Source organism: Bacillus rossius (assembly GCF_032445375.1).
Source record: "Bacillus rossius redtenbacheri isolate Brsri chromosome 9 unlocalized genomic scaffold, Brsri_v3 Brsri_v3_scf9_1, whole genome shotgun sequence".
NCBI lineage: Eukaryota > Metazoa > Arthropoda > Insecta > Phasmatodea > Bacillidae > Bacillus > Bacillus rossius.
Window position 1 is genome coordinate 21,859,644 of NW_026962012.1, and position 24,500 is coordinate 21,884,143.

A 24,500-nucleotide genomic window follows, 5' to 3' on the forward strand; every position below is an offset into this window, starting at 1 on the left:
AGAGTAAGGGATCTCAGGTTCGGGGTGTTCAATGGATTGTTGGCATATAGCACACTCGCTTTCTTTCCACTTGCATTCTTGTGGATGTGTAAAATTGCGAATTGTATACTTACTCACTCGCATTATTCCACACATTCTTATAGCTCTATTTGTAAAGTTTTACTTATTTGTGGCAGCCATGCACCTATCTGTTATTTCATTATGTTTCTGCGCTGTACAAATTTAGTGATAGGGTTAAACTGACTCCATGCACTTATTATACATGTTGTTAATGTTTAGTCGTTTAAGGCAACTATGTACTGCGTCTACTAGGTGCTTTAAGACACCATAGTTTACGGTTTGTTTCATCATAATGCTGTTTTTATCATATTAGTGGTAGTGTTCAATTTACAATATACATGAAATGTATCATTATAACTGGTTTGTTGTATTTTTAGGCACTTCTGGTACTTGATATTTTTTTATTATAATACTGTGTTTTTTTTAGTAAATGGTGTGGTTTATTTTGACACAATGAATGTATGTTATACTTTTTAAACAGTGTGTGGTCATTCACTGCACTTATGTTCTGGGTCTACTTGGTGATTTCTGTCATTTAAGTGCAGGATTGTTTTAACATGATACATGTAAGATAGCCATTGTAAACAGCATGCTATCGTTATTGGCTCTGACATATTGTCTCTGCGTTATGCACATTTTCACCATTGCGTTGTAAAGTTGTAATGGAAAAGTGAAGTTTTTATTGATGCGTGTTTTGCAGGTGTGGTAAACAACCTGCTGTCTTTCCGGGCACTATACCCACTGAGCCGGCTGACTTACTGCGCCTACTTGGTGCATCCTGTTATCATGGTTCTGACCACCTTTCTGATGGACGGACCACTACACCTGCACAATGGCATCGTGGTAAGTGCAATAACGTTCAGCATTCAGTTGGCCACCCACCAACTGCCTCTTAGCAGGTTTAACATTGCGGGTGAGTTTCCTCATGCTGTTTTTAAAAACTGAGTAGTTGGCGCAAAGTGCTCAATGGTTTAAAGTTTGCACTACAGCTTTAAAAAGAATATAATCAATAAGCAAACAATTATGTTGAAGCATTTAGTGAATTGACTTCGCTCCTGCTGAGAGTTAAGTTACCGGATGAAAGTGACAAATTTCTTCCATTCTATAAGCGATATTGAGAGAGCTATCTAGTTGTCATATATAAATGGGCACACTGGGACTGGGCTGGGGTCGATGTGATGGCGGGGTCAGCTGCCTTGGAACCTACATATTGGATGAAAAACAGCAGCCATATAGGATAAACTTGACCTTGACCTAATACATTGACTTCCACCTGGACCCCAGTAGCCATCTTTGATAATGTCACATCCAACATTATGGATTCTAGATCTTACTATCAGTTTTAATCCTGCCATTTTGAAAATCAGTTATTATTATCCAAATAATTAATTAAAAAAATTAATGAAGGCTTATTTAATTACAGTTACAACATAATTCTAATAAAAACCGAACTTACATCAAGGATATTGAAATTCTCGGTTCGAACCTTATGAGGCCATTCGATTGAAAATGGCGACTGATCCCACCTCATTAATCATATTGATTTCCATCACTTTCATCAAGGCAGATATTGTGCCATCAGTATGACATCAACGCGGCCATCTTAGCCATCATTTTGTCTTCGCCTGATAGATTTTGCTTCCTCATCTTAGTTTTAATTTTACCTACTAGACTGTAGAAATATTTACTACCGAAAGTCAACTGTTATCATAACCGCCACTCGGTTGGCCATCTTACAATCTGATCCATCATCATTAAAATCTGTAAGTATTAAACTAAAAGTTCGGAAAAAAAATTTAAAAAAATTAAAAGTCATGTATTAATAGCATTAATATAAGTTCTTCGATCGATTGCCATACTTTATAGTCAGTGCAAAAACTAAATTTAGTTTAAAATATTTATATGATTATATATATCTTTATTTTAACATTTTACCATAAAATTCCACGCTCGAGAAATGAAACAAAACATTGTTTCACAAATTTTAATTTATTATGTAAATTCTACACTACTATAAGTACAAAAAAGTAAAAAAGTAAAAAAAAAAAATCAATTTGTAGAATACTTTACAACTTTAATGCACTGTTTATCTTCACATTCAATTTTGACAGTTCAAGAACTGAACAGCTCTAAGGCCCCATTTCCGAGGTTGATCAGCAAAATACTTAAAGCACATCTTACATACATAAATCTAACACTGATGTTTTGTAACATGGGATTTCACTTGTTGGGAAATGTTTTTAATATATCATTGGTGAGCAGTATTGTTTTCATTTGTCAAAAGCAATAGATCTAAATATTCTTTCCTTTCATATTTGGTTACATTTATTAGACATACCTTATTATTCTCATTTAGTACATACACATTAACTGAGTTTTCAGGATTGTATTTCTCAAAAATGTTCATCTGATGTAATGGTGGTGGATAGTTCAGACCACTCACGTCGTACTTATTCCCCAAAGCATAATACCTCTTATAAAAAATGTTTTGATGACTTCCCTCGACAAATCTTGTCAAAATACACAATTTACAACAAAACTGATCGTTCAAGTTCTGGATATGGACTACTGCTATTTTGTTGACAATCGACTCAGGCAAAGCAATAAATGATTATTTATGCTGGTGTTGAGTCTTACTAGCACTTGTCTGTATTCCTGTATACATATCTTGTTATAACTCATATGGTTACAATTTGATAATACCTGATCACATTGATCACTCTTATATATTTCTCCAGTCATGATCATAAATCTACTGCATGTTGTAAGAAGTCTTTTAAAGTTATTATGATGTCCAAAGTGTTTATTACACGTTTGAAACTGAAACAGTGTTCTTTGTTGTATATTACTCAGAAATCCAATTCTTTCATGCCGACGAGCAATTGATTTTGTGGTAGAAGACGTACAACATTACCTGCACAGGCATGTAGAACATGCCAATGATACTTGATGTCTTTAAAGTCTCTAAGATTGCTGACAACACTGATATAACTTCAACCATATAAGTCTCCATTGTCTGCTCTGCTGACAGCACTGCATGCATTCTCCTCGATCATTGTCGATGACGATGGTACACATTCCATCGAGTTCTGCATATTTACCGTCATCACGATCGTCAGTATCTGCATCGTCATCGCCGTTGCTGTCATCAGGGTCCCCGACGACTATGTTAGACTTTCCACTGATAAATCTGCGACCATTGGCATTTATTCCCACGGGATCTGCACTGTTCATGGTGGGCCTTCCATCCAGGTCAACATTAATGATGGTAAATATACAATCGAGTTCACAATAATAGGTGTTTACATTACTTGTACTCCAGACTAGTGAAACTAGATGATTCATACTGCACATCAGCAAAAGGACGACTGAGAGTACTGTCGTCTGAAAATAACTTAAATACCCATTGTTGCTAGTAGAATATGTGAGTAAAGAAACTACGTTTTGTTTATAAAAATATTTCATAGGTTAAAATAAAGGTACATTAAAATATTGTTACACTTTCTCTCTACAATGGTGTAATGTAAATGTCTCCCTGAAAACATTTTGGGAGACTGTGGAACTTTAGTTTCAAAAGAATAAATAACAACAAATGCATATTAGTCTACAACTGTGCTCTATTAATATGTTTTCATAGTTAATTGAACAAAAGTAAACAAAACATCATCTTGATAACCATGAATTTGTTAAAAAAAATTCTAAGGCCAGCCCGTACCAAATTATTAAGAGGGTGCTTACACCATAGATAAATATAACAATAAAACATCCCAGAATTATAATTATTAGCACATAGTGTAATTAAAGTCCTGCTATTATCCCACTATAGTTATCACAGATATAGTACAATTAGCTTGCACTTAGAAATTGCATAGCACTGGCACACTGTGGAAGTCGTGGATAAATTTGGAAGTCTTATTGTTGGAACTTGCGGATCGGGAGTGATACATTCTACAGTAGCTGGGCTGTCAGGTGGTGCCATCGTGGCTTTCGGTTACCGAAGACAAGAAAGAGCATTTGGCTGCAATGTCGACGCCTGTCTGTGAACAAGCCAAATCCAAAGAAATATACCTGCTTCACAGCCAGTCGTCAAACGGGCAAAAATGCCCACAAAATGGGGATCGTCGGGGAAGAGAAAGAGTGTGTCGCAAACTCAGCAACACAGGGCGGTGTTCATTGGGCTTAGGAGTGGTCCTGCCGGGATGCGCGCGAGATCATGACCGACACATGCGCAGTGGATGCGGAAGCACTCATAATTTAGATTTATTAAAATTTAGCAAAGTATAAAAGTTTCTACATTGAAACACAGACTGACTAATTACAATCTACAAACTTAGGAAAAACATCCCTTGACGAGACGACTACATCCTAGTGGGCGTGTCGAAGTTGAATCTTGCTGAGGTCGGGCCGAGATACGAAGTAGTCAGACTGACATCGCATCAAGAAGTCCCTCGCAGGGCGATGTGACGCTTAATTAAAAACAGGCGCTTTATTTAGAAAGAAAGGGGGAATAATTCGGCTTCAGGGCCAAAAGGTTCCGAAGACTTCCGTGTGAGTGGTCGAGAAATACCTGCTTCGATATCTCGACGTTTCTTCTGGCGCCCGATGGCAGCCCCATCTACTAGGAGTTGGCTGAAACAGAAAATAAACCAACTCGCGCATGTCGCACGAGGCTGCTTTTAAAGCAAGGGGGCTTATGGAGGAGACTGGTGGAGCTCTCTGGTGGTTCGGGAAAGAATGACAGGAGGATGTTTGTTCTATGAGTCGCCAGGGGGCAGGCTGAGCTTGACAACCGCTCGGAGTAGTTTCTTATTTCGCCACTAGATGTCAGGGGCGGTATGTTTGAAAACCATTGACTAGCCTTGAAAGAGAGCGGTGTTAGTGGTCGGTCATTGTACTGTACTGGGGAAGGTTGGAAACAGCTGTGACAGTGGGAAAGAAGCTCTAATGAACCAGGAGACGTGACTGTGGGTTTGGTAAAACAACTCGTGAGCATGCCTTGAAGTGCTCACCTCAGGAGAGCTCTGAGAAACTCGGGGACTTGGGAAAATGCAGTTATAAGCTGTCCTGATCACGGTGACAGGCCGTGTTTCAGTGACCAGATGTACGCCGAAGTGAGGATAAGAAGAGCCTGAATGCTGGCCTCGCAGAGGGTTGGAAAAATTCAAATATGGTCCTGGGAACGAAATGGGAAACAAGCTGGACAAAGATTAATTGGAAGTGTACAGTAAGTGGAATAAGTTTAAGTTTTAGCTACAAAACTACTGCTTAAATAATAATTTAAAAATTCAAATTCACAATTGTGCTGAAAAATGCTAATTGGTGGCACACTATAGAAATAAAAACACGGTTATCCAATTCCACAAACTTATTAATAATAATTTACAAGTCAAAAATAGACATAAATTTAGGGCATTGAGTATTTTCGTAACCCGAGTCTTTAATGTTGCACGGACTGCTTAGTTGAGTCTGGGTACTGCCTCAACGACTCTGCGTCCAACTTGTTCGCTGGTCTCGAGCACAGGAACACAGGTATCCGACTGGTCATCTTCGGCAATATACTTAGCAAAGACTGCTTCGATGAGACATTGGCGACGAGATCTGCGAACACGGCTGCGAATTGGCATTGACTCGGTGCTTGTTGAGACATCACTGCAGAGCACGACGAGACATCAGTCGTTTGGGCATTTGCATAGATGCATCGCAGGTTATGATAGGTTGTACCTGTACATTGTATGTGGTCTCATTGGATAGACAGCACAGTTTCCAGGTTCACAGCAATCTTACAGCTGCGGAATCAGTTCGTAGGACAGAGAAAATTACGAAAACCGTCAGTGCTCCATCGCAGGTTTCCGTATGTGTGCATAGATATCCAGCATCCATAGCTGTACTCGACAATGCTGAAGCTAGATCTTAAGTTCACGAACACGACAGGATGGAACGAAAACATCTTCTTGCAGATCCGACAACAACTGAAGGCTTAAAACGTTGCACGCCTCTCATATATGCAGGCTCAGACAAGTGTACTCGCACTCGGAGAACCATTTTATCATTAGCTGCGAATTGCTCCAGGCACATAGTCTTACAAACTTGTCGCAAATATGAGGTTGCTTGCAATATATTTCACCGAGCTTGTGCAGGGAAGGACGGCCGTAGACTGTCTGCAGGTCTACAATTTAAGCAACTTTATCGCAAAACTTACTCAACAATTTTTTCTGCTTAGGTCCGGTAACTAAAATGATGTCATGCGGATTCTGCAGAAGCGAATCATTGAGAGTCTCATACATAAAACTAAAGAATTATTGCATTAAAATATCAGGGTAAATTTTCGTAAAAATGCAAGTAAATCCGAGTGTTACATGATAATGCATCACAAAATTATATTTCTAAAAACAATAGTTAAATAATTTTAATTTTTATTTTATATATTTATGCACTAATCATAATAGAAATACAAATGAGAATATAGTAGGTAAAGGTGATTATTAAAAACATTAATTATAATCTGTAGTAGTTTCCACTTATTCTTCTTGGATATATTCTTTGAGATACCTTGATCTCGTCGGTACAAGCTATCACATGTATTTTATAGTTAGACTTTTTTTAGCTTCATCAAATGATGTATTCTTAAATTCAATCTGAAATAATTATAATTAAACAAATGTTATAAAACAATGAAAACATTTTCTACTCACAATAGACAATTCAGATTGATGAAAAATAAAATCTATAGACAAAAAAACTTTAAAATGCTAACTTATATGATAAATTTTTACATTTAAAAAATAGAATTATTTTTGAGGGAGAAACGTAAGTTTTAATAAACCAAACTTTTGGAGATTATAACATATGTTATAAACGTAAAATGCATTTAATTATCAAAACAAATATCCAAGCTTTCGACATAGGTACCTAGATTCACATTTGTTAATACGAAGCCAAAAAAAATTAAAAATATATATTTCATAATTCTTTGAGCTAGAAAAGATATTTATTTTCATCGTATGTAGTGCATTTTTCTGCACTATGTTTAAAAATTTCAAATTTTTCTTGTACCAAAATATAAGCATGTATGAAATAAATATTCCAAAGTATGAACACTAATTCTCAGGGATTGTTTTACACACAATTAACACGTATGTGCCAAAAAGAACACACACACACACACATACTTACACACACATTTATAGTAGCTAAGAGTCTTCACACCGAATCTGAAACCTAATCTCAAAGTCTTAACCATTATGAAACCACACCGGAAACACCGAAACAATGACACTTGTTACCATTCAACACATTTTTTCCATGGTGTTTCTACCAACATGTGAAACTACTTTTAAAGTTATCTCTTGCATTGATAATGGAAAGTAATATTTTTATAAATGGAATAATCACATGTTTATTTAGTGTAGTTATAGCAATTATTAATTTCTTAGCAAGAATAAAATTGATCAGAAAACAACAGTAGGACATAAAAACATTACGACAACCTTAGTTAAAAATATTAACAGTTATGTTTTTCTGATTCTTTTAATTTATTTTTGCTATGTTTGATATTAAATTATTTGTAGCTGAAAAACATTTTTTTTTGAGGATTTATAGATAGTGAGACACAGTTTTTATGAGTAGGATGTTGTACATCCAATGAAAGATTCAAAACATTCCTATCGGAGCCCCATGACACACGCTTTGTCTTGCATACATTTTCCTCTGGAGGGTTCGACACATTCACTGTTATCAAACAGTTAGTGAAACAAAAAATGTAAAACTTTCCCCATGCCAACAAGATAAGTAAATAAAAACCTTTTAAAAATTACTATTCCTGTGGAATTAAAAAAAAATTCATTTCACACTATTACAAACACGAACAGGGAAAGACGCAAGCAGATCAGCAAGAAAGAAACTTAAACGCGGCACATTATATACCCATTCCCTCGTGCATACAGGATAAAATATTCTGCAATGAAGCCACAAGTGTCCGTGTGCTCCACGACGCATACCCAGCCCCTCCAAAACATGGAGTTAGTCTAGAAAGCAACACTAAAGGTCTGAAAAAAATAAGAAGCCAGATGAATTTTTATAAAGTAATTCTTGCTTAAAATTAAATCAAAACCCAAAGAGCAGTAACATAAACCAAGGTTACATTTCCGACAAAGTGCAGTTTTGACAAGTAATGCTTAATAGCACCGTAAAATGAAACTGACATAGCATGACAAGAGAAATGATACTGGAGAAACAAAAAAACACTCTGTACACGTTTGTCACTAAATCAAAGTGGAACCCAAATATTCTCACTACTGGAAATAAAGATTAAAATAAGGCGAGAGAAAATAACTTGTCTTTTTTATGACATAAGTTGGAAAGAGCAATTTGAATACACACAAACAAATACAGAATATCTCTCAGTAATTTCTCTTAAATATCATGACAAACCTACAGAAATTTTTCTATGTTTAACTATAGACAAGAAATGGACTCAAAATAGTGTTTTGTATTACCAACACGTAATATAACCATTAACATTATATAGATTTTTTCTCTTCCCACGACAATTAAAAAAAAGTAATATTAGTTCTAGCCTGTAAATAATTCATGTTTTTATTATTTCATTATTTTTGCTTGATATAATTTTTTTCCAAAACTATAAAAGTAAATGTTAATAAAACCAATGTGTTATGCTGCCAGAGATACTGAAAAAAAAAAATTATTTTTAACTTCCCCATTACACTATTTTTTATAATGTAATTTACATAAAAAAATTGTTTAATTTTTATTTAAATTTTATTTTTGGAAAATGAATTTAAATATGATATTTCATGCTGCATCAATAGCACTTTTGAGCAATTAAACTAAACTTGGAGAGCTTTCTTCCATAAAACACACCAAAAAGACACTGCGCTTCCGAATTCTACATGCTAATGAAGTAAGGAAAATAATGCTCAATGAAAACAATTGTAAACAATCCGAGAAAAAAAAATAATGCCCTCCGACTCGCAAGTAGCCTGCAGATTGCGGGTTGAACACCACTTATCTAGACCATACACACAAAGAACAGGCTTCGTATCCCAAGCAGACTACTATGATGGCGACACAGCAACAATTAAACTTTGGAAGAAAGTAAACATTAGTAGATAATACCATTTTTGGTTCGTAATTTACAATTTGTAGTATGGAGCTCATTGGACTCCATAACTTCGCTATCTACTATAATTCAAATGATAGTCGCATAACAAGATCCTACACATTAGAGTTACAGAGCAAGCAAAGTGTTATAAAAAAATTAATGAAAAATGTAAGTTACCTAACTAAAATCACATAAAAAAAGTTATGAGCTCTCATCATATATTCATTGCACAGAACACAAATTGATCCTGTAAATTATGTATTATTGTCAATAGCAGGTGGTAGGTAATAGGAAGCGTGTGGTGTTCTGAAAGGAGGCGTCACTATCTCCATCTCCTTCCTCGTTGTTTCAACGAAACATTGGCTACCTCAGGCTCTGGATGTGGTGTGATGGAAGAGCTGGAATGGTCTTGAAGTGAATGAAGTTTTTTTGTGTTTTCCCCCGCCCCTCCCTGGTCCACATGCGCGCTCTTGGAAAGAACCATGTGTCTACCAACTATGACCTAGTATACCTACTATAAAATGACGGTCTTTGCGTGACCTACTACTGTAGCGGTCCTACATACCTTTTTTAGTATACATTTAATATTTTTTTTAATTTTATGAACATATCTAACACTATGGTATTTTAAATGACGTAATCAATATAATTCTCTCTGAACTAGTACTATAAAATGGCTAGGGGTAATGATTGGTGCGCACTGTGCATGGAGTCCCAGCAGATGACGACTAGATGGCGGTTGGTTGACTGTGACGTGCTCTCTGTGGCGTGCTCTGGTGGCGAGATTTGGTATTAAAGATGGCTGGCACTCTCTGTGGTATGCTCTGTGGTGAGTGTTGGTATTAAAGATGGTGGCTTATACATACCTAGTACTCGGAGGTGGCACCTTCTGTGAGTGTATGGTAGTTTATATCATAGCTAGTACTACAACTTATATTCATTATTTCTTTCTCTACCCTTCAACTTACATCATAGTCTAGTGGCTAAGGTCTCTGCTTTCTATTCTCGCCATGCTCATGTCCCCCTGGATCAAATCCCAGCAGCCACCTCAATATTTTTATTATTAGTAAAAATAACTTCAGCGCTACCAAGCAACACCTCCTAGCTCCTAAAGAATGAACCACAGCAGACGCCGCCCAGCAGATGATGGTCCTCGCAAAAGATAACTCCAAGTGGCGATACACCCACCTGCCACATCCACCCCAAGCCTGTTGCTATGATCACCTCTAGACCGAGAATAACACAGCCTCCTACCCCCTTCACCCTATTGGGGGTCCCCTTCCCCTGGAAAAGGAATAGCATAGCCTCTTCCCCTCCCCCCTTGAGGGACCTATCCTTAACCACCCGTAACCCTCGTAGATCCCAGTATCATGGGAGTGGCTTGCTCTCCCTACTATCATATGATAATACTTTTTTTAAAAATATTAGACAATATCTAAGGATTTTCAGGGAAAGATAAGTTCTAATTACATATTCAAACAACTAATCGCACATTGTAAATACTTGATGCATTTAAGTCTACTAGTGGATGAAGAGTCTCTGAACAATGGAACATATACAGGATAATTATAAATTCCGTGAAACATTTCATAAAATCGGTACAGCGAAATGGTAAAGAACAACGTAACAAATTATATACCGCGTGAAAGAACAACTCTCAAAGTTTTTTTGAATGTAGCACCAAAAAGCTATTTTAAAAAACAACCGACAGGGGCGCTAGTGCATGTAGTTGCTGAAAATGGCTGCGAACCAGGCAGAGAAAGCCTTTTGTGTGCTTGAATACGCCCGTAGCGAATCGGTAGTGAGTGTCCAAAGAGCTTTCCGTGGCAAGTTTAACAAAACACCATCAGTTTACAATAGCATAATGAAGTGGTACAAGAAATTCGAGGCAGACGGCTGTTTGTGCGACGCAAAATGGTCGGGTCGGCCAGGCGTGTCACAACGAACAGTGGATTGTGTACGGGACGTGATGGTGCGGAGTCCCAAGAAGTAAACTTATCGGGCTAGTGCAGAATTGAACATCCCTCAGCCAACAGTGAGGAAAATTCTTCGTAAGCGATTAAGAGTGAAGCTGTATAAATTGCAGCTTCTGCAAGCCATCAGCCACGATGGCAAATTGCTCCGACTGCAGTTCTGCATTGTTATGCAGAACCGTCTTGAAGATGATGACTTTGCAAGCAAATTAATCTTCAGTGACAAAGCCACTTTTCATCTCTCAGGAAGAGTCAACCGACACAACACACGCATATGAGGGACAGAGAATCCACATGCAACTCTCGAACACGTCCAAGATTCGCCAGAAGTTAACATGTTCTGTGCCATGTCAAACAAGACAGTTTATGGCCCCTTCTTCTTCGCTGAGAGAACTGTCACTGGTATCACCCACCTCGAAATGCTGCAATTGTGGCTTATGCCACAACTTGAAGCTGATAGCAGGGACTTCATCATCCAACAAGATGGTGCTTCACCTCATTACCACAATGTGGTACGAGATTATCTGAATGAGACGTTGCCACATCGCTGGATGGGTCGTGGGGTGACCGCTGACCAAGTGCTACTCCCGTGGCCACCACGATCACCGGACTTGACACCTTGCGATTTTTTCTTGTGGGGATACATCAAGGATAGTGTTTATGTTCCACCTCTACCACAGAACCTTGACGAATTGAGACACCGCATCGTAGCAACTGCTCTTACCATCACTCCTGATATTCTGGGTCGGGTATGGGCAGAATTGGACTATCGATTAGATGTGTGTCGTGTGACGCAAGGTGGACACATAGAACATTTATAACTAGTGGAAAAAAACTTTGAGAGTTTTTCTTCAACGTGGTATATAATTTGTTACATAATTCTTACCCATGTCACTGCCGATTTTTTTTAATGTTTCACGGACTTTATAATAAATTACCCTGTTTAATCCAATCATAATTTGTACTATAAAAATATAATTTTTATTATGCACAGCTACTCATAACCCCAACTGTCTTTAAATGACTACAATATTGATCTGATTCCAAGCTAGGACAAAAGTGAATTATTTGTACTTCTCATCAACATTACAGTAGACCTTCAGTTTTGAAAGAGCTACAGTCAAGACATGCTCTGTATCCAGCCTCTTCAAAACCCGAAGTCCTTATTGTCGATCCTTGCTGTACCTTACAACAATAGTCTCTGAAACAAGAGACCTAATTGATATGTTCACTAGACATGTTTATGCTTGTTATAGTACACATAGATAAATATTTTCGTAATCAACCCAAAATATTCACAGATCACTAACATTCGATTTATGCACATACAGTAGGCCAACAACATATCCATCAACTCAAGACCATTCTACATTCAGCTCCGTTCTTACATTCATCAGTCTACTCGGCTATACTCTGCACACAAACCACTAAAATAAGTCAACTAACAACATATAATTTCTTTACATTCGGACATTAAACTGCATACTGACTACTAGTTGGACGGGCCTTACAGTGAACATATTTAGCACAGTCTACACATAGGACCAGGAGTCTATGAACCACTCAACCTTCAGAACCTAGCTACACATACATGATGCCGGATACAAGTAATTCGACTCTCAGTTTCCATCATCAACACTCTTTTTCCATTATCGACACTCATTTTCCGTTATCGACACCCAATTCGATGCTCATTTTCCATCGACACTCATTTTACACCATCGACACTCAATTCGACACTCATTTTCCACCATCTACACTGAATCCTACATACTTTTTCCGTCTTCGACACTCAATTCAATGATAATTTCCATCATCGACACTCAATTCGACACTATTGTTCCATCATTGACATGCAATCAATTGCGAATTCTCCATCATCGTCAAGCACACACACACACTCAGATCTACACTAAAATATTTATACTCAGTTCTTTATGTACACAGATGAACTTCATTGGGGAATGAATAAATACTCATATTTAATATAAATTTTTAAAATTATTTTTTTCTCAAAAATAAAAAAGTATAAATATTCATCAGAAAACACATCAATAACTTATTCTATGTATCCTGAATTTCTTAGTTAATCAAATATATTCCATGTTTCTTTGATAACAGATACATTTTCAACAACTTGCGAAGCAAATAAAAGTCGCAACCTGTTCAACGTGCTTCGGTCTTTACACGATATGTTATCAGTTTTTCTTGAAGCCACGACTTTCTTCAAATATTTGCTGATCATATTCCTAAAATCGTTATATTATGATATATATATGTATATATATGAATATATTCATCATCATCATCATCATCATCGGTGCTGTCAACATCTTTATAAAACACACTGACATCTTCATCTAGCTTATCCCAGAATTTTGACTTCTTTGTCATTGGAGTATCATCATTGTCATCAATCTTACATGCTAATTTCCAAAAAAAAAAAAAATTCAAAGTTCGTAGAAGACTACTATAAGTCGACTTGTCACAGTTTCTGGAGATGCTTCTTTCATTATCTTCTACCTTCCTTAATTCTTCAACATCCTTTAAGCTACATCCTTTGTCGAGACATGGAGAGATTTTAAAATAATCTCTTTTAAGACTAAATTCAAGATTTCAAGATATTAAGATCAAATTCATTGTAAGACATACTATCTCCTGCACGAGATTATCTTTGCAAGTCTTATCGTGTCTTTTTTAATTCCCTTTTCGTGTCAACCACCTACCACACTTTCCACAACTTAGCATTTGGCGGAATGGGCTTTTAAAACAATCATTCTTTTCACGTCTATGAGCATTGTAGCTCTTATCAAAATATTTACTACAGTATGAACAATTACGTTCAGATCGAGATGGACATTTGAGTACCGTACATTCATTAAACTACGTATTCCATGGTGGTTGAATAGCGACTAAAGTATTTTTTAGGTACATTGTATTTTTTTATGTATTGCCATTCAACAATTTTTTTTCGGTAAAAGTATTTTTTTCTTTTTAAAAACGTCATGCCCCAAGTAGTTTCAATACTCGAAATCATATTTTGTCATGCAATATGTTGTAAAAGCAGCCACTGTTTGATGTAGGATGCGGGATGCTCATTCACGAACACAAAAGATGGATGTCTTCGTTAAGCCTCAAGAATAAGGGTCATTGATCTCATTTTAAAATTAGTGAATAATATCGTGGCTTAGCAAGAATCGTAAGATAATCTATTAACATATTAGCTTTCATCATGTATCAGTTGTCTGTAGAAGCAGTCTCTGTTGTCTGTATAAGAAGTCGCTGTTTTATGTGGGATGTGGGATGCTCCCTTACGATCGCAACAGAAGTAGGGCTTCGCTAGACCACAAGGGGAAAGGGAAATCGTCTTGTGTGATCGTGTTTTCAGTTGTTATAAGACTTCGTAATCGTCTGATTCATAAATCTTTTTTTTGTCTAAATTCTACCTGATAAAAATTATTTTAAGTGCTGATTTGGTAACATGAATTCAGCAATTTATACGAAACTCTGAATAAAATTATTTGTCTTACTAGGGAAACAAAACCTGCAGAGATTTTTTCTCATAAATAATCAGGAGCACACCGAGAAATCCAACTAAATATAACCACGAATAATCAGGAGCACATGGAGAACACGTTCAGAAGTCTAGCCAAGAAAAAATCTAAGCACTCGGAGAAAACAAAGAGAATTCTTAAAAATTCTGCTCATTGAATGCATTTAGGTTTATGATAGTATATATGATTTAATAGTATTCCAAAAGCAGTATATACATTTTATGAATAAGCATATTTGAGCAGGCATATACAAAGTATATTATTGTACAAGACATACTATTAATATATATTATGCTATATATATTAACATGAAAGTAATATTGTATATAAATAAATAGCTGTTAGTGGTGACGTCAAGACCGATATGACACTCAAACTTGGTTGGCGAGCCACCCTGCACTTCTCTTCAGTCGTCTGCTCGCCAGCTCCGCTTTCATCCGAGTGTCAGCTGTTAGGGGTGACGTCATCGCACACTCGCGTAGCTCGTCGGCACGGGGCGGAAACATATAGGCTTTTGAATTACTTTAAACTTAATCAAGAAAAATATTTAAAATTGTTTTTGTATACTTAAGTATATGCTTTATAAGTAATTTGGATTCAAAACACTAAACTATTCGGAAATCGACTAAAGTAAAATTTAAAAAAAAAAAAAATCATTATCAAAATTAGTATGTTGTATGATTCACAATATTTTTAATCCAGTAATCTCCCATTTTCAAAAGTAAAAAAAAAAAGAATAATTTACTACCGAGTGTCCAACCACATTATTTTAGCTTATTGAATGCGCACTATAAACACTGTGTTTCGAAGACTTACAGATGATGTAGGTGATTATGTAATATATTCAGTGTAATGATATTTTTCTTATGTATTTGAAAACATTATATTACTTTTTACTATGACCATTTTAGTTTACCAAATATGTTGCAGAGTAGTTTCACTATAATAAAGTTTCATTTGTAATATAAAAACATTTGGTATGAACCGAATTTTTATGAAAGTGACTATATATGTATCTAGGTTCATACACATTGTCCACCATCGTATTTTGAAAATTTTGTTACATGTTGCACGCGCATTGTAAAAATTCACTCTCATCATTTCCCATAACGCACCTAAAAAAAATATAACTTAATAAGTATTTTTTTATTTTAAAAATAAATGTTAAATATATTAAGTTGAATCATTGAAACATACCTTAATTAAAATAAATGTCTAAAAACTCTTTAAATTATTTGTCTTTATTAAAGAAAATAATATGGGATTGAAAAAACTATTTCAGTAATAAAAGTTAATCCATACTAATATTATAAAGCTGAAGAGTATGTTTGTTTGTTTGTTTGTTTGTTTGAACGCGCTAATCTCAGGAACCACTGGTCCGATTTGAAAAATTATTCAGTGTTGGATAGTACATTTATCGAGGAAGGCTATAGGCTATATTATATTATCAATAACGTTAGGGATCCTTACTAAAAGTCAAATTTAGAATCAAATCTATTGGAGAGGGTTAGATACAACATGCAGTACACGTACGAATTGTGTGTTGACAATAACGCAGGCGCTAGAAGTTTATTTCCTATTGCCTATTAACATTGTTGCCACGCACTAGATGCCTTATCATTCTTAATTTTCCCATACAAGTAAAAAACACCCGTGTGACATTAACAAAGAAGCAATCAGTACCCTCATAAAAGTTCAATTAGTATTGAAATACTTTTTATCACTTTAAATCGCAAACCTAAACTAGTAGTATATAATAGGGGCTCCGGAAACTGGCTTCTGGCTGTGGAGCCTGTGGAGCCGTCCGCCATCTTGGATTTTGACGTCACGGCGGCCATCTTGGACGAGCGTAACGGGACACAGAGTAACGGGACATAATGTAACGGGACATAATGTAACGGGACAAGTAGATCACGGCGGCCATTTTGAATCCGCCATTTTGGATCCGCCATCTTGGATGACGTCATTTTATTTTCTAGAACTTTCCACCATTTTGTTTTCCGCCATCTTGGATTATGACGTCACCGTTGCAATTTCCGTTACGTCCGCCATCTTTAACTTTTTTATTTATTATCCGATTTTAATGAATTTTTTTTTAAAATTTATAAAAAAATTAAATTAATAAAATTTTAATAAAAAATATTTAAAAAAGGTACTTTTAGACACGGAGTTCGGAGTCCTCGGTTCGAACCCGACGAGGTCAAAAAAATTAAAAATGGCGACAGGCTCCTTCCGCAATGGTGGCTGCAGGCAGACTGACTGGCCCCCACCACTTTTTTCAAAGCATATATATCGACAGTGAGCATGACGTCATGTCCGCCATCTTGTCTTCGATGTTGGAAACCATCATCATTGTATCGGCGGCGAGAGTGCGCTGACGCCATGTTAGTTTGATTCTTACCCGCTAGAGTGCAGTAATAATTTATTACTGTGACACCCGACATCTTGAAATTTGGCCGCCATCTTGAAAATCCGTAATTTTAATGCTAGAGATTCGGGAAAAAGTTCAAAATTAATTAAATAAATTTGTAATCTATATACTGATTGATTAGATCGACTAAGGTCCTTGGTTCGATCCCTGGTCGATACAAAACAACTTTAATTTAAAAAATACCACAAAAGTGTTAGGTTTGAGAAAATAAAAACACCACAAGTTCTTTTAAAAAAAAAAAACTTTTATTACATAAATTCAATACACTACTACAAGTACAAAAAATAATACACAGACATAGAACTAAAGTCTTGTGGATTTCTCGATGTCTGCATCTGCCACCCACGAATTAAAGCGAGGTGGAAAGCCCCACCACTTGACGTAGGACAGTCCGTTTCTTCGTTTTATAATCTACTCCACCAAGTAAATATCAGGATACAACGTAGGCTGAATCTCTTCGGCATAGAAGCCGCCACGGATAGGTTTGTGGTCCAAATCTTCGAGGTAGTAGGTCCTAGGCTCTGATTCACGAACATGTGTCACACGGAAAAGTTCGGGACTCCAGTTCGCAGTGAAACCTTTCTCGAAGATACCTTTCTGCTTGGAGATTCGCACAATGTCACCGACGTTAGCTTTACGCTTTCGTGGATCTCTCTTCTTCATGTTGGAAAACACTGTTCGAAGCAGGCGATTGTCCCTTACGTCCTTTGGCTTCATTTTCGTGGTAGAATGCATCGTGGAATTATACTCGTTTATTAGTTTCGGCAAGATGTCAAGCCACTTGTAATTTCCGTTAGCCGTGAACTGCCGCCACATCTTGGATCGCAAAGTTCTGTTAAACCTTTCGACAACGGAGGCTTTGACGTTACTAAATGTAAAGTAGTGTTTGATGCCATACTTCTTCATCAAAGCCTTGAAGGATGCATTGTAGAATTCTTTCCCGAGGTCCGTTTGCAGGTGCGACGGTACACGTCCATCACGCAAAATATTGTTCATGGCCTTGGCTACTTCAGTTGCAGTCTTTGATTTGACAGGTCTAGCCCAAGCGAACTTGCTATAAACATCGATGACTGTCAACATGTACTTGAAACCTTTATTCAATCGGGAATACGGTATCATCTCAACAAGGTCCGCCTGGAATAAATCATCAATTCCACGAACTATGACTTTGCGACGAAGGTATTTTCGTCTAGCAGGAGCATGAAGTTCGTGAGCGATTCCGGTTCGACTCATTGTATGTACCCGGCTTCCCTCAGTTCTTCAAGTATGGAGACTATTTCGTTGATGTGCGAATAGTTTCCTACACTAAGCGAAGCATGTAGAATTCTAAGGTGATCAACTAATTCATTAGGATCGTCCCAATATACATAGTCAAATATCTGACCACTTTCTAGCTTTTTTAAACCTTCGCCATGTATTGTTAGTTCACTGAAGAGATTAGCGAGAATGTCGATTTTTTCATGATCTACGTCTTTATATACACCACTATCTGGATCGTTATCGCGAAAATGTGCATTGGTTAGCTCTAGCAGTTTTTTGTACTCTTGTAAGTCTTTGTGAGAATATCCTTTAGGCTCCCTGCGAAACAGCAATTCGTACAGACCCGGAGTCCCGCGCGTTTTGAACTCTGCTACGCGAACGATATTTCCTGGTAGAAAGTCTATTTCTTTAGCACCGAGGAACCACTTATTATGTTTTCTGTACACTCCGTAGGTCGTGTCATTATTCCGACTCGTAAACGATATCAGGTATGGTCGGACCATTGCATTCACTTGATGTCCCTTTTTCGGTATTTTTTTCTTGTGCATGGTCTCTGTACTTGTTAAGTCTTCTTCTTCTCGATCTGGTTCATACTTTCTCTTCTTTACAGTCGGCATTTCATCTTCAACTTCTGTCTTCACAATGATAGCTGGTTCTTCCTTGTTTTTAAGTTCGTCGAGGCGACTAGTAATTGGTTTAAATATTTCCTCATTTTCCATCTCACGTGCAAGTCTGGTTCGTCTAGCAAGTAAATATTTTTCACGAACAGACTGTATAGCTCGATGAAGGTCACTGGCCAGGTCCGACATTGTACTGGCTGAAAACTTATTGCAAGACCTCCTTATATACTTTTTTATTCCTTCGCAGAAACTTCTTTCTTGTGTGTGGCAAAATCTGAATTTGTTGACAAGTGAGATAGTGATGCTTTCAGACTACTTTGAAAAGTCCTCAAATCGTCACGTCTTTGTGCATTCGAAACTTCGATCATGTCGCGAATGCGAGAATCCGAGGCTTCCACACGCTGGTCGATGGCAACGAGATACTCTATTATTTCGTTTTTCACACTTTCTACTTTTTGAGACAGTAGCGAAATATATTTGCGGATAACGTCGTCATGAGACTTGAGAGCAGTACGTAAGTCTCGACTGCTACGACCGAATTTCGAAATGCTATGACTCATGTTTGACGATAAACTGATCGAAACCTCGTCTGTACCTGCCCTTATATAGAGGCCAGTCCTTTACGATGACTATGAATCCGTGTTCTTCTTTCCAACACAAGGAGCACATGTCTTTGAATTCCTGAAACGACATGTCGGTGTTTACGTGGTCGTCGTAGGCGTGACGTAAATTAAGTTCGTCCATGCGAAACAAAACTATGACATTCGCATTATCTCGTAGGAGATGTTTTGGAATACGACTGTACGTCTGACACAGGTATACGCAGTCTACCTTGGCGTGCCTGCCCATGGAAAAGTACTCTTGTATAATGCCCTGCTTCTCGCACATTACATCGTCGAACACAAACACGGAATTAGGCTTTGCTTCGTCGGTAGACACCACATCGGTATTATCGCTAAACGGAAAATACTCCAGTCCTTCCACCGAGCATAGAACAGTTGCTAGGCGCTGGTACTTTGGCTGTTGCAACGACTTGGAATACAAGTAAACGTTCTCGAACCGAAGACCGTTTGGCTCCTCCAGTAAACTCAGTAAAACACACGTCTTGCCACAATTTGACGGTCCCGCCATTATGCAACGTACGGCAGAAGGCAACAGTAAGCCATGTCGCGATTCGCGACCGATAGTTTCATCGTTTTGCGTAATGCGCACGGGCAAACAAACATCTTGCTTGACGACCTGCATTGTACTAAATAAATTGTATAAAATCAAACACATTTATACTTTCTGGTCAGTTGCGCGTAATGACTCGAAGAGGTAAGAACAAAAAACACAGTGGTGCAGGACTCGTGAACTCGCTGATAAACAATCTGCCATTCGAGCTACACATTCCCGGATACAGATTTTGCGGCCCCGGCACTAAACTAGCGAAAAGGTTAGCTCGCGGTGACGTGGGCATTAATTCTCTCGACGAAAAGTGCAAGCAGCACGATATTGCGTATTCCCTCAGCAAGGATCTGGAATCCAGGCACCGGGCCGACGAGATATTGGCACAGGAAGCTGAAGAAATAAGTAAATCGACGCACGCGGGTCTAGGAGAAAAAATCACGGCCTGGGGCGTATCTAAAATCATGAAGGCAAAGACGAAATTAGGACTGGGTGCTCGTCGATCCAGCTCCATCAAGTCAAAGACTAACTCACGCAAGACCAAACGCAAGACTGGAGCAGGCATACAAAAAGCCAAGCAAAAATTACAAACTCTCGACAAGAAGATTATAGGAGGATTTCTTCCTTTGCTTTTGCCTGCATTGGGTGCTCTCGGCGGTCTCATCGGTGCAACGAGCGGTATAGTGCGGGCAGTCAACACTTCGAAGAATGAGCGCAAGCAGTTAAAAGAAGCACAGCGACATAATGCAAGCATGGAAGCCATTGCCATCGGTAAAATAAACGGCGCAGGCCTGTACTTACGTCCTCACAAATCAGGCCGAGGCATGAAAAAGAAACGAAAATCCTAAGTTCTCTGCCGAAACGACCGCTCACCAACGTAGATTTAATAAAGTACGCACGCAAATTGAAAATACCAAATTTCTGCGGCGTGTTTATGCGAGACACTTTACCCAGCAAACCAAAAACCAACGAACGCGCCATAATTAATTTAGACACGACTGCAGGTCGCGGCACGCACTGGGTGGCGTACATAAAGTCTGGAAAAAAAGCTACTTACTACGACAGTTTCGGTAATTTGAGACCTCCGCCTGAACTTAGGCGGTACCTGGGCCGGACCACTACACTGTTCTACAATTACGAAACGGAACAGAGGCCTAATCAAACAAACTGCGGACACTTGTGTCTTCGCTTTTTAACTAAAAAAATAATTTAGCTGACAAATAAAAATTACTACTTAAAGGCTGTGCAGTGATGATAATTTATTAGTCATGTCGATAACACTTACCTTGACAGGTCACGCATCTGAGCTGCGGGCGGTTCATTTCCCGCCTCTGGATTTAGACGGAGAATGGTGTATCGGACTCGTAGATTTTCAAACGTATAATGCCATACCGAATATCGACGAAGAAAACTGCAAGATCTGCTTCCTGAAAAGCGATGGGACCGCTCATGAAATACAGTTACCTGTTGGATCTTACGAAATTGACGACATTGCAAATTACATCAGGGATATGTTACCACAGGATGTAGACTTTCAACTGCGTGGAAATCCAAACACTCAAAAAAGCATTCTAACATGCAGTGAAATTGTCGACTTTACGAAACCTGGGACCATAGGTTCGATGTTAGGATTCGAATCAAAGGTGTATGATGCAGGAAGAACGTACGAATCTACGCGTGCAGTAAACATTTTGCCTGTGAATGTCATAAGAATAAACTGTAATTTGGCAAGTGGAACGTATCTCAACGGAAGACTAAGCAACATGCTGCACGAATTTTCGCCGATGGTCCCGCCAGGATATAAACTGGTCGAAGTACCGCAAAGTATCATTTACGTTCCAGTCGTCGTGAAGTGCGCACACGAAGTCGTCGTCAGAATCGTTGACCAGCGAGGACGATTGGTGAATTTTCAAGACGAAGAAATTACATTACGGCTGCACTTGAAGCGATGGGCATAAAGTTCGTAACACCGAACAGTTATAAAAGAAGTCGTATTGACGTGAATAAGAACAGTTCTCTACCAGACATCGGTGCATTAACACCTGACAACATCAAGTATCTTCTTAGTATTGGACAAGTGCCGAATAAATATGGAAGACGAAATCCTCAAAGTGGAAGATCCGGTCATTTTTGATGACAGCATTACGAAAATGGAATTGCACGAGTACCAGCCTTTCCTGCTCGGACCGTACGCACTTCCATCGGAAGTACGCATTGCTGTACAGCACCAAGATATTTGTACTTTACCTTCACAGTCATTTCTACGTATAAGAGGCATGCTTACAAAAGCGGATGGTACGCATCCGACAACGACGTCAATATCCTGCAATGGTATTCTTCACCTCATCGAGCGCGTTACATATGTACTCAATGGCGTCGAGGTAGACCAGACGAGAGATGTAGGCATAACATCTGCTATGAAAAATTACCTTTCGCTCACGCCAAATGAACTGACTGCTGCAAAGATGGCCGGTTGGGCTCTCGAGGATGAATATAAGCTTCCGGTTTATGCCGAAGGAAAGTTCGAAGTTTGTGTTCCTCTGTCCATGCTTCTTGGATTCGCTGAGGACTACAGGCATATAATCATTAATTCGAAACAAGAGCTCGTACTGCTTCTAGCCAACACGCACATTAATGCAATTGTCGTCGCTGCAGAAAACCCTCAAGATGTCTCGCTAACACTACAGTCTATCGAGTGGATGCTGCCCCACATCCAAGTGAGCACCGTTGAACGAGTCAAGATGTTGAAGAACATAGAAAATGGCAAGAATTTCGATGTGCCATTCCGATCCTGGAGCCTGGAAACTTATCCTGGCTTGCCTCATAGTCAGCGTATCAATTGGATAGTAAAGTCCAGCTTCGCTACGGAAAAACCAAGATACATCATCGTCGGGCTTCAGACCGGAAGACAGCTCAATGCAGGAGTAAGTCGTTCCTTATTCGATAACTGTCAATTACGTAATGTAAAAATATTTTTAAACAGCGAAAGTTATCCGTACGTTGATATGAACATGGACTTTGAAAGTGGAAGATTTCTTCTCGCATATCAAATGTATGCCAAGTTTCAGCAAGCTTACTATGGGCGGAAACAGTCACCGATACTGAGTCCCGACAGTTTCAAGAACAAGGCTCCGTTAATGGTGTTTGACGTTTCCAAACAGGATGATCGATTAAATTCAAACATCATCGACTGTAGGATCGAGATATCGACTAGCGGAAATATTCCACCAAACACTTATGCTTTTTGTCTGATACTTCACGATCGGCTTGCATCATACAATTGTCGAGACAAACTTGTGAAAATTCTGACTTAAATACTGTTTCGTTTGCGATAATAATTCAGTTACAATCGAGCATTGCTAGCGACAAGATGTACTGCAACCTGCAAGGTTTCCAGAGTCAAAACGGCTTTGTTCTCAAAGAAATTGCCGTCACCTCCGGAGACAAGACTCGAACCCGCAGCTTCCGACCTCCGTATCCTTGGAAACTACTAGACGAAAAAAGTAAACGTTCGAACGAATGGCTATGCAAATATTATCACGGACTAGAGTGGGACGAAGGAAAAATCCCATACCACCAAGTGAAAAACACACTTCAAGATTTACTAGTTCAAAACGAAACAATATACGTTACCGGACCTGAACAGAAAAAATGGCTACGAGATCTGTGTAATGACGGAGCAGTTGAAATTGAAGACCTACAGACCGACTATGGCTGTCCTTCCCTGCGCAAGCTTAGTGCAATATACGATGTGCAGCCAAGTGACAAGTTTGAACGTGTCTGTGCCTGTACAAACTCGCAGTTAATGCAGAAATGGCACACACAGTGTTAGTAGGAGTCTGCATATATAAATGTCGTACCTACGTACGTGTCTTCAGTTGACGTTCGACCTGCAAGAAGATGTTTACGTTTCATCCTGCTAACGTGTACGTGAGCGCAAGACCTAGCTTCAGCAGTGTCGAGTACAGCTACTGGGATTCCGGGTATCTACGTACATATACAGAAACCTGTGATGGAGATGCTCAGCATTGGCGGTTTGCGCACTTTCCTGTGTCCTACGAACCGACTCAGCAGCTATTAGATTGTTGCGAACCTGGAAACTGTGCCGTCTATCACATGAGACCGCACACAATCCTTCCTGCTAGCATCGATGAGGTAGTCGTCTCGTCTGCACGTGCAACACCAAACATGAACGTGTTGCAACCTGTTGCGACCTGTGATGCTTCTACGCAGACGTCCAAACGACGTTCGTCTCGTCGTCAAAGTTCAGGCAGTGAATCTGTCCCAACTAGCACTGCAGTAGAGCCAAGGCGC

General features: G+C 38.5%; 1 protein-coding gene across 1 annotated transcript in view; it reads left to right on the plus strand.

Moving 5' to 3' along the window:
• LOC134542620 (nose resistant to fluoxetine protein 6-like) overlaps window positions 1-24,500 on the plus strand; it is a 249,973-nt gene that overhangs the window by 221,650 nt on the left and 3,823 nt on the right. Inside the window, exon 13 of the mRNA XM_063387020.1 lies at window positions 761-903. Coding sequence (XP_063243090.1) covers window positions 761-903 — 143 coding nt within the window. The remainder of the gene's footprint in view (window positions 1-760; window positions 904-24,500) is intronic.